At 41.6% G+C, this 15,865-nt stretch overlaps 1 protein-coding gene across 1 annotated transcript; it reads left to right on the top strand.

The window, feature by feature from the left end:
- Window positions 1–3,779: 3,779 nt before the first annotated feature.
- Window positions 3,780–9,095, top strand: LOC129808955 (uncharacterized; the record flags this gene model as incomplete). Its single annotated transcript, XM_055858862.1, has 2 exons — window positions 3,780–4,881; window positions 5,161–9,095. Coding segments are annotated over exons 1-2 (5,037 nt in total), but the record flags the coding sequence as incomplete, so codon positions are not given.
- Between the last annotated feature and the right edge of the window lie 6,770 nt (window positions 9,096–15,865).

The following is a 15,865-nucleotide window of genomic DNA, read 5'->3' as shown; positions in this document are numbered from 1 at the left end:
AAAATAATTTCCTATTGGAAATTGATGAAGCGGAAGAGAAACTGACTGAACTGATTGTCAATATCAAAGTCAATGAATCTGCAAAGAAAGATCTTTTCCATTCAACCGTCATTGAAGATGAACGAATTGACAAACTTCTCGATGGCTTCTCAAAACTCGTAGAGCGTATGGATGGTAGTGAGAATTCCAAGTATTCGAAACTCGAACCAGTGAAAATCCCCACATTTAACGGAGAGCATGCGCAGTGGCGTTCATTCAAAGAGATGTTCATCAATCTGGTGGACAGCAACAAGAAACTGTCAAAGACGCAAAAGCTGCACCATCTCAAGACAAAGTTGACAGGAAAGGCCTTTGACGCCATTGATCATCTCGATATGTGTGATGAAAGCTACGACATAGCGTGGGAAACCATCACAAACCGATTTGAGTGCAAGAAAAAGGTCATAAACGGTCACATCGAACGCATCAAGAGCCTACCTACTCTGAAGAATCCTCTCGTCGATGATCTCAGGAATATCTACGATGTCTCCACGACGACTATCAACGCAATGGACGCTTTGAAGGTCAACACTCGAGATCCGTGGATCATCTACGAAGTCCTGAGCAAACTCGATCACGAGACACAGACGCTATGGTCGCAGGAGCAGTCAGACGTGCCAACATGGGACGAGTTTAAGGTATTTCTAAATAAACGTTGTAAAGCTTTAGATTTATGTCCATCCACGTACACTAGTAATGTAAACAGTTCAGGTTCAAAAGTTCAAATTCAGAAACAAAAAATTGTAAAGTCCCTCACGATCTCTAAAGAAAATTCAAGTCAAAAGCATGAGTCATGTATCGTTTGCAAGAAATCCGCACATAAGTTGTGGAAATGCGGTAAATTCAAGTCATTTCCTGCAGCCAAAAGGCTCGAAACTGTTAACAATTTAAATCTTTGCATGAATTGTATAGCAGAAAGTAGATCCCAGCATGCTGTAGACAAATGCCCGTATCCTCCTTGCAAGCATTGCAATAAGTCTCATAATTATTGGGTTCACGATGCTCTCTCCAACCCCCCGTCAAAGGTTACTCAAGACAATCCTCAATCAGTTTCCGAGGATCAGAAGAAGCCAGCCGTGCTGAGTAGCTTTCTTCCGTCAAACAAGAGTGCCAAAGGTGAGATTCATCGCTCTATTTTGAAGACAGCATGTGTAAGAATTCTGGATTCCCAACAAAATGTCCATGTGTGTCGCGCCCTTTTGGATTTTGGATCCGAAATTTCTGTGATGACAACCGAATTGTGCCAGAGATTGAGATTGAAGTTGCAAAAGTCCCCTTACACTCAAGTTGAAGGATTTCAAGGACAAGTAAGCAGCCTCAAGCATCAAGTGAATGCAATCCTCATCCCTCAGGAAGGAACGCAAATTTCTTTGCAATGTCAGGTTTCACAAAAGATTTCCACCAATTTGCCTACATCTCAGATAAACCCTCGGGATGTAAGGGTTCCCACGGGATTCGTGCTCGCTGACTCAGAGTGGCATGTGTCTAGGCCAATTGACCTACTCATCGGAGCAGCACACGAAGACGAAATTATGCTGGACGAAGTTTACAAAATGGGCCCAGGAATTCCATCACTCAGAAATACCGTCTTCGGTTGGGTAGTTTGCGGAAAATGGCAGCCTAATGGCGCACAATCAGCAGACACTCCCCCCGTTTGCCACACAATATCCCTGAAAACCATTGATGAGACCCTCAGGAAATTCTGGGAACTCGAAGAACTCTCAGAAGAATGTCCACAAACGGTCGAGTATAGGGAAGTGGAAGAATTATATTCAAGTACGACAAAAAGATCGGAAAACGGTCAGTACAATGTTCGTCTACCTTTGAAGGGAAACTTCGGTGAACTCGGATCTAACCGAAAGCGAGCTTCAAGGCAACTGAACTTCCTAGAGAGAAGGTTCTCACATAATCCTCAACTATACAAGGAGTACTCTAATATCTTTGAAGAGTATCTGAGTTTGGGAATCATAGAGAGAGTGCCTCTGATCGAGCTTCAAGCTAAGTCATATTACATGACACATCACTGTATTGTTCGAGAAAACGCGTCATCTACCAAGGTCATGATCGTTTTCAACTGAGGATCTGTTTCTGAGACCGGCATAAGTCTCAACGATGTTATCAAAGTGGGGCCTGTCGTTCAACCGGAGTTGATAGAGATCTTGTGGAGATTTAGACGATTCCCGATTGCACTATCCTGTGACATTGTCAAAATGTATTTGCAGGTACAACTCAATGAGGATCACAGAGATTTGCAACGTTTTCTTTGGCGAACATCACCAAGTGAACCAATCATGGACTACAGGTTCAAGACTTTGTGTTTTGGCAATGCTGCGTCACCCTATCTTGCCACAAAGACGTTGATCAAACTTGCAGAAGATGAAGGAGAAAATTACCCACGAGCAGCAGAAGTTCTTCGGAACAATTTTTACGTGGATGACTGTCTATTGTCAGTGGAGACCACAAAGGAAGCGATCGAGGTGCAGAAAGATCTCATTAGTCTTCTCGGCAAAGCTCAAATGAAGCTATCCAAGTGGCAATCCAACTCTCCGACAGTACTTCAAACATTGCAAGAAGGCAACACAGAGGCAAAGGAAGTCTCAATCTCTGATGGCTGCGTGAAAGCGCTAGGATTGATGTGGAATCCGTCAAACGACACCTTTTCATTTCAAGTCGATACAATGGTCGAGAATTTAGTTCCAACCAAGAGAAATATCCTGAGAGTGGTGGCAAGGATTTATGATCCGCTAGGACTACTAGCCCCCATCACAATCAACGCGAAATTAATCTTGCAGAATCTTTGGAAGAATGAGATTGACTGGGATACCGAGGTTGAGGGAGATATTTTGCGAGAGTGGAAAAAATTTATTGCCTCACTACAACACATTCCGTCTATGAGAATATCTCGATGGACATCGAAAAACGAAAATGTTTGTGAAGAGCAGCTCCACATGTTCTCGGATGCCTCCAACCTAGCCTACGGAGCCGCAGTGTACCATGTCACCAAGGATGTCTCAGGACGAATTTCAAGTCAGATGTTGACGGCGAAGTCGAAAGTTGCGCCAATCAAAACTAAGACAATCCCGAAGCTAGAACTTTGTGCAGCAACACTTGGGGCCAAACTGTTAGCAAAGGTCGCAAAAAGTCTGAAAATCAGCAAGGTTTATTGTTGGGTAGACGCCAAGGTAGTTGTTAAGAATTTGAAATTTAAATTTACATGATTGTATAACTTTAGGCTTTTTTGAAGTTCCCTTGGGTAATATTGCATTTATCAAAAACCTGTAGATCATCTTCACTCTCTCATTGAATACCGCAATCGGTACTTCCGTATAAAAAATACAGTTTGAACAGTCTTTGGCAAAAATTCCATGTGAGTAGACAAGTGATCCACGAGGTGAAGAATAAAATTATAATTTCTGTGAAAATAAAAGTGTTTTTAATTCCGGAAATTGTCCAGTGAAATCCTTGGAGATAGTTGCAGCAGCAGAGGAAAGAAACTTTGATCCTACTCGATCGGATTGTAATAGTTTCTGTGTTTTTAATAGGTGAGCACGTCACTGAGGTGGCCAAAGGGCATCATAACAAGTTACCAGCGGTTTTTGTCTTGTAATTTAATAGGTGAGAGACTATCTGCAGAAGTAGAAGGGCTGGTGATTGATATTTTCGGTGGTTCTTCTACAAATTATAGGTAAATCCTCATCATTTGGTCCGACGTCGCCTTCAGGGAACAATTTGATTTCACGATGCCTGAAAAGGAACTAAGTAGACGTGCCTACAAGGGACAACTTACTAGCATCAAGAAGGTGTTTGAGAAGTTCCAGAATGATCCAACCCTCCTTGAAAGAGATAATGCAGAGATGCAAATTGTATCACACCGTGATATGGTTGGACGGGTGGAGCAAAAGTTTCAATTAATCCAAATGGAAATTATCAAGGACACGACCACTCCGGAGGATAAGGAGAGAGAGCAAAAGGAATTGATGAGCTTTCTGGATGACTGCATGGTCACTGAGATGGCATTTACGAAGCTATTGGCAACCATCTCATCGCAATCTCCACGGTCACTCGCTGATGATTCTATTTGCTTAGAAGGAGCGGGCCCCGGAAGCTCAGGTCTGGAGACTTTGCTTAATTTAATGAGCAAACAATTGAAAGAACAGCGCCAGCAACGCTTGAGTGATGAGTCTAGACTCAAGGAAATTCTTGATGTTCAGCGAGAGGAGTTCAGTAAAATGCTGGAGACTCGTAGGGAACTTAATACTTCTCTTAGCGAAACTGACCTTCTTTTTACTGAGTCATCGGCAAAACTTGAGCCTATTAAAATTCCTTCTTTTGGGGGCTCATATTGTGATTGGCAATCTTTCAAAAATCTTTTTCTCTCCTCTGTCGATAAAAACCCACGGCTCACAAAGTCACAAAAAATGCAATATCTTGTGAGTAACACCAATGGGGAGGCTTTGGCTCTCTTCAGTAAACTCCCGTTCTCTGATGAGAACTACGATATTGCATGGAATCGCCTGGTGAAGAGGTATGATGACAAAATGTTGATAGTCGCTGCACATATGGACGCATTTTTAAGCCAACAAGTGATCTCTAAGCCGAATGCTTCAGCCCTAAGGAAACTCCAATCATCTACTAATCAAGCATTGGAGGCCATTAATGCTTTGCAAGTCACGGAAAGAGACCCTTGGCTCATCCACTGGACTCTCAATCATGTGGACCATCAGACCAGGACACTGTGGAGTGAAAAGAAGCCCCAGTCTACACCTACATGGGCGGACTTTGATGACTTCTTGAACACCAGGTGTCGGAACATGGAGTCCTGTCCACCGCAGCAGTCCTCAAGTAAGTCAAAGCATGTGTCTTCTCATGTAACCGAAAACCAGAAACGCGAAAATTGCAAATACTGTAATGTCAATCCACATAGATTGTATAAATGCAAGAAGTTTTTGGGTCTTCAACCCAAGAAAAGACTTGAAACAGTTAAAAATCTTAAGCTCTGCCAAAATTGTCTTATCGATTGTCATGAAATCAAAAACTGTTCATATCAGTCATGTAAAGTTTGTAAGCAAAGACACAATCATTTGATTCATGATGCATTTACAAGCCCAAATCCCACTGCAGTGCCACTCTCAATACTGGATAACCCTACCCCATCTGATACTGGTACTAATCCCTGTCCCTCAACATCCACTAGTTTGAATTGTGCGGGAAAATCACGAGGGGTGCGATCCCATGTATTGTTCGCAACTGCTGTTGTAAAACTTTTGGGCAACAATAATACCCAAGAATATTGTCGAATTATCTTGGACCCCGGATCCCAGATTAATATCATCTCCACTTTCATGTGCGAAAAGTTACAATTGCCACTTACCCGAACAAATTTTATTGTTGACGGAGTAGGGTCAATTTCACAAGTCTCGCAACAGGAAACTCAGGTTCGATTGCAGATCAAGGACAAATCTGAAATCCAGACCCATATATTGGATTGTCTTGTGATGATGAAAGTCATTGGGGAGCAGCCGAATTGGGAGATAGATGTCAGTAGGATCCAAATACCCCCACAATTTCAGTTAGCTGACCCCCTCTGGTTCAAGCGACAGAAAGTAGATTTGCTGATCGGTGGTAGCCATGCGTGGCAATTCCTGGGGCTTGATAAACACGTTCTAGGAGAAGGTCTTCCCATGCTCCAACACAGTGTTTTTGGCTGGTTGGTAGTAGGTCCGTGCTATTCCACAGATTATACAGTAGTGGGTTCTTGCAACATTACCACATTGACTAGCATAGATCGGACACTCAAAAGGTTCTGGGAAATCGAGGATGTCCCCAAGGAGTTCGGTGCTCAATCAGAACATGAAGAAGTTGAAGCACACTTCCAAGACACAACCTTTCAGGACCCAGAGGGAAGATATGTAGTATCACTTCCACTTAGGGATGATGTGAAAGATCTAGATAACAATCGTGGGGCTGCTGTGCGTCAACTGAACTACTTGAACAGAAGATTAGTAAAAAACCCAGCATTGCTGAACCAGTATGATGGGATATTCAAAGAATATTTGAGCCTCAATATTATTGAGAAAGTTCCTTTAGATGAATTACAGAAGCCATCTTACTACTTTCCTCACCATGGCGTGATCAAGAATGATTCCTCAACTACCAAGATACGGATAGTGTTTAATGCTAGCTCACGCACAAAGTCTGGGAGGAGTTTGAATGATTGTATGATGGCCTGTCCAGTGGTTCAACCAACTCTGGTGTCAATCTTGTGGAGATTTCGATTACATGAGGTCGTCTTAACCTGTGATATTGTTAAGATGTACCTACAGGTTCTCATGAATCCCTCACACCGAGACTATCATCGGTTCGTTTGGTTTGAAAATTCAGAAATGGTAGATTATCGGTTCAGAACCGTTTGCTTTGGTGTAGCAGCATCTCCATACTTAGCAACTAGAGTTCTAAATCAAATTGCCACAGATAATAAAACGGAGTTTCCTTTGGCTTGTTCAATCCTGATTCAAAATTTCTATGTGGATGACTGCCTGTTCTCTGCCCCAACCATAGGCGAAGCCATAGATGCTAAAAATCAATTAGAAAATGTTCTAGGTGGTGCAGGGATGAAGCTATCCAAATTCAGAACTAACAGGTTAGAAGTTCTACAGCCAGAAGATGATATTACTCCAAATTCCACTGAACTCGTCTTAGATGAAGAAGCCAAAACTTTGGGTATCCTATGGAATCCAAAGACAGACGCTTTCCATTTTCGAGTGACCAACCAACCAAGCGGAGAAAATCCTACGAAACGCTATATTCTTTCAACGATTGCAAGAATCTTTGATCCGTGTGGACTAATCGGACCGATTGTCACAATAGCAAAAATCATTCTGCAAGACGTATGGGAGACTGAGGCTGATTGGGATACTCCAATCCCTAATGTGTTGGAAAAAAGGTGGCAAATGTTTGTTGCGGACTTAGCAGATATTGAACAAATCCAAATCACAAGATGGATATCCACAATCAGTAATCCAAGTCATCGTGAGCTCCACGCATTTTGCGATGCTTCGAAAACCGCTTATGGAGTCTCAATTTATTTGGTTTGCGAAGATAGTCATACCTCTCGGTCGTCAAGTTTATTGGTTTCGAAGTCCAGGCTCATGCCAATCCCATCAAAGAAAGGTGCGACTCCTACAAAAATTACATTGACGATACCAAAGGCAGAACTCAGTGGAGCAGAATTAGCCACGCAAGTAATGAACGCTGTCTCAAAATCATTGGGAATAGAAAGATGTTTCTTTTGGACTGATGCAATGGTTATCCTGCATCAAATACATTCGCCAAATCGTCCAAGAGAGGTATTTGTACGACATCGGGTATCCAAAATTCTGAGTTTGTCAACAGCATCCCAATGGCGACATGTACCTACGTCGCATAATCCCGCAGATGTCCTTTCACGTGGTAGCAGAGTCAAGGCACTTGCCTCTAATAAGTTGTGGTGGAGTGGACCTGAGTGGTTGCTGAAGACGGAAGAAAATTGGCCTCAAGAATTTTGTCCGGGAAAACCCAACCTGTGTTGTTCGGAGACTTTGGCGGGTATGGGATTATCAACTACAGTGGATCCAGACATGATTGTTTACGATCGTCTGTTGGAACATCATGGTTCATTTTTGAGGATCAGTAGAGTTCTCGCATGGATTTTTCGAGCAGTTGCCATTTTCAAGAGCATGAGAATACGCCGAACCCGAAATTCTGTTATGATTTTTCCTGAGAATTTGCAGGTCACAGAGTTAGAAGAAGCGGAAGTTCGCATATTAAAGTGGGATCAGAAAAGGCACTTGAAAAATGTTCGTGATTTGGTCAAGGCTAACCGCCTGAATTCGTTGCCTAGCCCTATGCGAAAACTGCGTCCCTTTATGGATCCTCAAGGAATCTTACGAGTTGGTGGACGATTAAGCCTGTCTTCAGAGGATTTTGATCTTCGACATCCCATAATTTTGCCAAAAGGAAAACTTTCGGATTTACTCGCGCTACGTGAACATCAACGGCTTCTACATGCTGGGCCACAGCTCACGCTAGCGTCGCTGAGAAGAAGATATTGGCCTTTGAACGGGAGAAACACTGTGAAGCGCATCATTCATTCTTGCGTGAAATGCATACGATTAAAGCCTCCAAAATCTCAGCAGTTGATGGGTGACCTTCCACCTTCGAGAGTATCTTTTACTCGCCCATTCCGTTATACGGGGATCGATTTTACGGGCCATATTATGATCAAAAGGGCCCCCAGAGGTGGTGTGCAAGAAAAGTCATATGTGGCAGTCTTTGTCTGCATGACAGTCAAGGCCGTTCATCTCGAACTCATTACTTCGTTAACAACGCACGCCTTTATTGCTGCATTCAAACGATTTGTCGCAAGACGGGGTCTACCAGCACATATCTATAGCGACAATGGCACTAACCTTGTCGGGGGAGAGAAGGAGTTACGAAGGTTGCTCAGGAATCGTCAGGCTCAACAAGAGCTGTCAGACTTCGCATCAAAGCTACACGTTCAGTGGCACTTCAACACTCCGGGTGCCCCACATCAAGGTGGCTTGTGGGAGGCTGCCGTTAAATCCTTCAAATATCATCTCTCACGAATTGTTGGAAATGTGTCTTTGACTTACGAGGAGCTGAACACTGTGATCATCCAGATCGAAGCAGTATTGAACAGCAGACCCCTAGTTGCTCTCACAGATGACCCACAAGACCCAACCAGTTTGACACCTGGAGACTTCCTTACAGGGGGAGCTCTCACACAGCTACCAGTTGTTCAACAAGATCTAGAGAGGACGGATCGTTTGCATAGATGGGAATTATGTACCAAGCTGCAACACGATTTCATGACCCGATGGAAGAGAGACTATCTTCATACGTTGCAACAGAGACATTGCTGGAACCGAGACTCTCCCAATATCGAACCAGGAGACGTTGTTTTGGTTAAATCAGACATTGCACCTAATTTGGATTGGCCACTGGGTCTAGTGGAGAAAGTTTTTCCTGGCAAGGATAATAGGGTGAGAGTGGCACAGGTAAAAGTCAAGGGCAAATCATTTTCAAGACCCATTACAAAATTAATAAAATTACCAGTTCGTGATAATGAAATAAATTAAATTGCGTCTTTGCATTTTCTTAAGTTAGGGCCCATTTATAGCTATGTAATACAATTTTGAACTTGGAATACAACGTAGAAATTGTATTACATCGTAGAAGTTGGAATACATCGTAGAAATTGTATTACATCTTTGAAGTTGGAATATCATCATCATCATTAATCATCATCATCATTTCAACCACTTATCACTATTGGGGGGCGGGGAAGTTGGAATCCAACGTAGAAATTGTAATACAATTTTGAAGTTGGAATACAACGTAGAAATTGTAATACAATTTTGAAGTTGGAATACAACGTAGAAATTGTTTTACATCTTTGAAGTTGGAATATCATCATCATCATTAATCATCATCATCGTTTCCTACCGCTTATCACTATTGGAGTGGCGGTGAAGTTGGAATACAACGTAGAAATTGTATTACAATTTTGATGTTGGAATACAACGTAGAAATTGTATTACAATTTTGAACTTGGAATACAACGTAGAAATTGTATTACAATTTTGAACTTGGAATACAACGTAGAAATTGTATTACATCGTAGAAGTTGGAATACAACTTTCAAAATATCATGTCAGTGGATTCCCTATCTCCTCTCTAGGAAATCCCAGATCCCCTGGGATTTTCTTGCATATTATGCCCAAGACTCTTCAGATACCTTCCGTGGTCAGAGGATTTCTGGAGCTTCCTCCAAGAAATCCCAGATCTTTTGGGATTTTCTTGCATATTATGCCCAAGACTCTTCAGATACCTTCCGTGGTCAGAGGATTTCTGGAGCTTCCTCCAAGAAATCCCAGATCTTTTGGGATTTTCTTGCATATTATGCCCAAGACTCTTCAGATACCTTCCGTGGTCAGAGGATTTCTGGAGCTTCCTCCAAGAAATCCCAGATCTTTTGGGATTTTCTTGCATATTATGCCCAAGACTCTTCAGATACCTTCCGTGGTCAGAGGATTTCTGGAGCTTCCTCCAAGAAATCCCAGATCTTTTGGGATTTTCTTGCATATTATGCCCAAGACTCTTCAGATACCTTCTGTGGTCAGAGGATTTCTGGAGCTTCCTCCAAGAAATCCCAGATCTTTTGGGATTTTCTTGCATATTATGCCCAAGACTCTTCAGATACCTTCCGTGGTCAGAGGATTTCTGGAGCTTCCTCCAAGAAATCCCAGATCTTTTGGGATTTTCTTGCATATTATGCCCAAGACTCTTCAGATACCTTCCGTGGTCAGAGGATTTCTGGAGCTTCCTCCAAGAAATCCCAGATCTTTTGGGATTTTCTTGCATATTATGCCCAAGACTCTTCAGATACCTTCCGTGGTCAGAGGATTTCTGGAGCTTCCTCCAAGAAATCCCAGATCTTTTGGGATTTTCTTGCATATTATGCCCAAGACTCTTCAGATACCTTCCGTGGTCAGAGGATTTCTGGAGCTTCCTCCAAGAAATCCCAGATCTTTTGGGATTTTCTTGCATATTATGCCCAAGACTCTTCAGATACCTTCCGTGGTCAGAGGATTTCTGGAGCTTCCTCCAAGAAATCCCAGATCTTTTGGGATTTTCTTGCATATTATGCCCAAGACTCTTCAGATACCTTCCGTGGTCAGAGGATTTCTGGAGCTTCCTCCAAGAAATCCCAGATCTTTTGGGATTTTCTTGCATATTATGCCCAAGACTCTTCAGATACCTTCCGTGGTCAGAGGATTTCTGGAGCTTCCTCCAAGAAATCCCAGATCTTTTGGGATTTTCTTGCATATTATGCCCAAGACTCTTCAGATACCTTCCGTGGTCAGAGGATTTCTGGAGCTTCCTCCAAGAAATCCCAGATCTTTTGGGATTTTCTTGCATATTATGCCCAAGACTCTTCAGATACCTTCCGTGGTCAGAGGATTTCTGGAGCTTCCTCCAAGAAATCCCAGATCTTTTGGGATTTTCTTGCATATTATGCCCAAGACTCTTCAGATACCTTCCGTGGTCAGAGGATTTCTGGAGCTTCCTCCAAGAAATCCCAGATCTTTTGGGATTTTCTTGCATATTATGCCCAAGACTCTTCAGATACCTTCCGTGGTCAGAGGATTTCTGGAGCTTCCTCCAAGAAATCCCAGATCTTTTGGGATTTTCTTGCATATTATGCCCAAGACTCTTCAGATACCTTCCGTGGTCAGAGGATTTCTGGAGCTTCCTCCAAGAAATCCCAGATCTTTTGGGATTTTCTTGCATATTATGCCCAAGACTCTTCAGATACCTTCCGTGGTCAGAGGATTTCTGGAGCTTCCTCCAAGAAATCCCAGATCTTTTGGGATTTTCTTGCATATTATGCCCAAGACTCTTCAGATACCTTCCGTGGTCAGAGGATTTCTGGAGCTTCCTCCAAGAAATCCCAGATCTTTTGGGATTTTCTTGCATATTATGCCCAAGACTCTTCAGATACCTTCCGTGGTCAGAGGATTTCTGGAGCTTCCTCCAAGAAATCCCAGATCTTTTGGGATTTTCTTGCATATTATGCCCAAGACTCTTCAGATACCTTCCGTGGTCAGAGGATTTCTGGAGCTTCCTCCAAGAAATCCCAGATCTTTTGGGATTTTCTTGCATATTATGCCCAAGACTCTTCAGATACCTTCCGTGGTCAGAGGATTTCTGGAGCTTCCTCCAAGAAATCCCAGATCTTTTGGGATTTTCTTGCATATTATGCCCAAGACTCTTCAGATACCTTCCGTGGTCAGAGGATTTCTGGAGCTTCCTCCAAGAAATCCCAGATCTTTTGGGATTTTCTTGCATATTATGCCCAAGACTCTTCAGATACCTTCCGTGGTCAGAGGATTTCTGGAGCTTCCTCCAAGAAATCCCAGATCTTTTGGGATTTTCTTGCATATTATGCCCAAGACTCTTCAGATACCTTCCGTGGTCAGAGGATTTCTGGAGCTTCCTCCAAGAAATCCCAGATCTTTTGGGATTTTCTTGCATATTATGCCCAAGACTCTTCAGATACCTTCCGTGGTCAGAGGATTTCTGGAGCTTCCTCCAAGAAATCCCAGATCTTTTGGGATTTTCTTGCATATTATGCCCAAGACTCTTCAGATACCTTCCGTGGTCAGAGGATTTCTGGAGCTTCCTCCAAGAAATCCCAGATCTTTTGGGATTTTCTTGCATATTATGCCCAAGACTCTTCAGATACCTTCCGTGGTCAGAGGATTTCTGGAGCTTCCTCCAAGAAATCCCAGATCTTTTGGGATTTTCTTGCATATTATGCCCAAGACTCTTCAGATACCTTCCGTGGTCAGAGGATTTCTGGAGCTTCCTCCAAGAAATCCCAGATCTTTTGGGATTTTCTTGCATATTATGCCCAAGACTCTTCAGATACCTTCCGTGGTCAGAGGATTTCTGGAGCTTCCTCCAAGAAATCCCAGATCTTTTGGGATTTTCTTGCATATTATGCCCAAGACTCTTCAGATACCTTCTTTGGTCAGAGGATTCCTGGAGCTTCCTCCAGCAAATCCCAGATCTTCTTTTCCAGATGCATTTATTTTATGCATTTCTCTTCCAATTTTCCTCATTTCCAAGTGAAATTTTGCACATCTCAAGCTTGAAGGAGGCTCTAAACAGATGTAAAGTTTGAGGTCCCTATCTCTCATAGTTTCCGAGATAATCGACTTTAAAGATTTTCTGACACTTGTATGCATTTCTCTTCCAATTTTCCTCATTTCCAAGTGACATTTTGCACATCTCAAGCTTGAAGGAGGCTCTAAACAGATGTAAAGTTTGAGGTCCCTATCTCTCATAGTTTCCGAGATAATCGACTTTAAAGATTTTCTGACACTTGTATGCATTTCTCGCCCAATTTTCCTCATTTCCAAGTGAAATTTTGCACATCTCAAACATGAAGGAGGCTCTAAACAGATATAAAGTTTGAGGTCCCTATCTCTCATAGTTTCCGAGATAATCGACTTTAAAATTTTTTTGACACTTGTATGCATTTCTCGCCCAATTTTCCTCATTTCCAAGTGAAATTTTGCACATCTCAAACATGAAGGAGGCTCTAAACAGATGTAAAGTTTGAGGTCCCTATCTCTCATAGTTTCCGAGATAATCGACTTTAAAGATTTTCTGACACTTGTATGCATTTCTCGCCCAATTTTCCTCATTTCCAAGTGAAATTTTGCACATCTCAAGCTTGAAGGAGGCTCTAAACAGATGTAAAGTTTGAGGTCCCTATCTCTCATAGTTTCCGAGATAATCGACTTTAAAGATTTTCTGACACTTGTATGCATTTCTCGCCCAATTTTCCTCATTTCCAAGTGAAATTTTGCACATCTCAAACATGAAGGAGGCTCTAAACAGATATAAAGTTTGAGGTCCCTATCTCTCATAGTTTCCGAGATAATCGACTTTAAAAATTTTTTGACACTTGTATGCATTTCTCGCCCAATTTTCCTCATTTCCAAGTGAAATTTTGCACATCTCAAACATGAAGGAGGCTCTAAACAGATGTAAAGTTTGAGGTCCCTATCTCTCATAGTTTCCGAGATAATCGACTTTAAAGATTTTCTGACACTTGTATGCATTTCTCGCCCAATTTTCCTCATTTCCAAGTGAAATTTTGCACATCTCAAGCTTGAAGGAGGCTCTAAACAGATGTAAAGTTTGAGGTCCCTATCTCTCATAGTTTCCGAGATAATCGACTTTAAAGATTTTCTGACACTTGTATGCATTTCTCGCCCAATTTTCCTCATTTCCAAGTGAAATTTTGCACATCTCAAACATGAAGGAGGCTCTAAACAGATGTAAAATTTGAGGTCCCTATCTCTCATAGTTTCCGAGATAATCGACTTTAAAGATTTTCTGACACTTGTATGCATTTCTCGCCCAATTTTCCTCATTTCCAAGTGAAATTTTGCACATCTCAAACATGAAGGAGGCTCTAAACAGATATAAAGTTTGAGGTCCCTATCTCTCATAGTTTCCGAGATAATCGACTTTAAAAATTTTTTGACACTTGCATGCATTTCTCTTCCAATTTTCCTCATTTCCAAGTGAAATTTTGCACATCTCAAGCTTGAAGGAGGCTCTAAACAGATATAAAGTTTGAGGTCCCTATCTCTCATAGTTTCCGAGATAATCGACTTTAAAAATTTTTTGACACTTGTATGAATTTCTCGCCCAATTTTCCTCATTTCCAAGTGAAATTTTGCACATCTCAAACATGAAGGAGGCTCTAAACAGATGTAAAGTTTGAGGTCCCTATCTCTCATAGTTTCCGAGATAATCGACTTTAAAGATTTTCTGACACTTGTATGCATTTCTCGCCCAATTTTCCTCATTTCCAAGTGAAATTTTGCACATCTCAAGCTTGAAGGAGGCTCTAAACAGATGTAAAGTTTGAGGTTCCTATCTCTCATAGTTTCCGAGATAATCGACTTTAAAAATTTTTTGACACTTGTATGCATTTCTCGCCCAATTTTCCTCATTTCCAAGTGAAATTTTGCACATCTCAAGCTTGAAGGAGGCTCTAAACAGATGTAAAGTTTGAGGTCCCTATCTCTCATAGTTTCCGAGATAATCGACTTTAAAGATTTTCTGACACTTGTATGCATTTCTCTTCCAATTTTCCTCATTTCCAAGTGAAATTTTGCACATCTCAAGCTTGAAGGAGGCTCTAAACAGATGTAAAGTTTGAGGTCCCTATCTCTCATAGTTTCCGAGATAATCGACTTTAAAGATTTTCTGACACTTGTATGCATTTCTCGCCCAATTTTCCTCATTTCCAAGTGAAATTTTGCACATCTCAAGCTTGAAGGAGGCTCTAAACAGATGTAAAGTTTGAGGTCCCTATCTCTCATAGTTTCCGAGATAATCGACTTTAAAGATTTTCTGACACTTGTATGCATTTCTCGCCCAATTTTCCTCATTTCCAAGTGAAATTTTGCACATCTCAAACATGAAGGAGGCTCTAAACAGATGTAAAGTTTGAGGTCCCTATCTCTCATAGTTTCCGAGATAATCGACTTTAAAGATTTTCTGACACTTGTATGCATTTCTCGCCCAATTTTCCTCATTTCCAAGTGAAATTTTGCACATCTCAAGCTTGAAGGAGGCTCTAAACAGATGTAAAGTTTGAGGTCCCTATCTCTCATAGTTTCCGAGATAATCGACTTTAAAGATTTTCTGACACTTGTATGCATTTCTCGCCCAATTTTCCTCATTTCCAAGTGAAATTTTGCACATCTCAAGCTTGAAGGAGGCTCTAAACAGATGTAAAGTTTGAGGTCCCTATCTCTCATAGTTTCCGAGATAATCGACTTTAAAGATTTTCTGACACTTGTATGCATTTCTCGCCCAATTTTCCTCATTTCCAAGTGAAATTTTGCACATCTCAAGCTTGAAGGAGGCTCTAAACAGATGTAAAGTTTGAGGTTCAGATGTAAAGTTTGAGGTTCCTATCTCTCATAGTTTCCGAGATAATCGACTTTAAAAATTTTTTGACACTTGTATGCATTTCTCGCCCAATTTTCCTCATTTCCAAGTGAAATTTTGCACATCTCAAGCTTGAAGGAGGCTCTAAACAGATGTAAAGTTTGAGGTCCCTATCTCTCATAGTTTCCGAGATAATCGACTTTAAAGATTTTCTGACACTTGTATGCATTTCTCTTCCAATTTTCCTCATTTCCAAGTGAAATTTTGCACATCTCAAGCTTGA

The sequence above is a fragment of the Phlebotomus papatasi genome, unplaced genomic scaffold (assembly GCF_024763615.1).
Source record: "Phlebotomus papatasi isolate M1 unplaced genomic scaffold, Ppap_2.1 HiC_scaffold_236, whole genome shotgun sequence".
NCBI lineage: Eukaryota > Metazoa > Arthropoda > Insecta > Diptera > Psychodidae > Phlebotomus > Phlebotomus papatasi.
The sequence above is the reverse complement of the archived record's forward strand: the minus strand, read 5'-3'. Positions and strand labels throughout refer to the sequence as shown.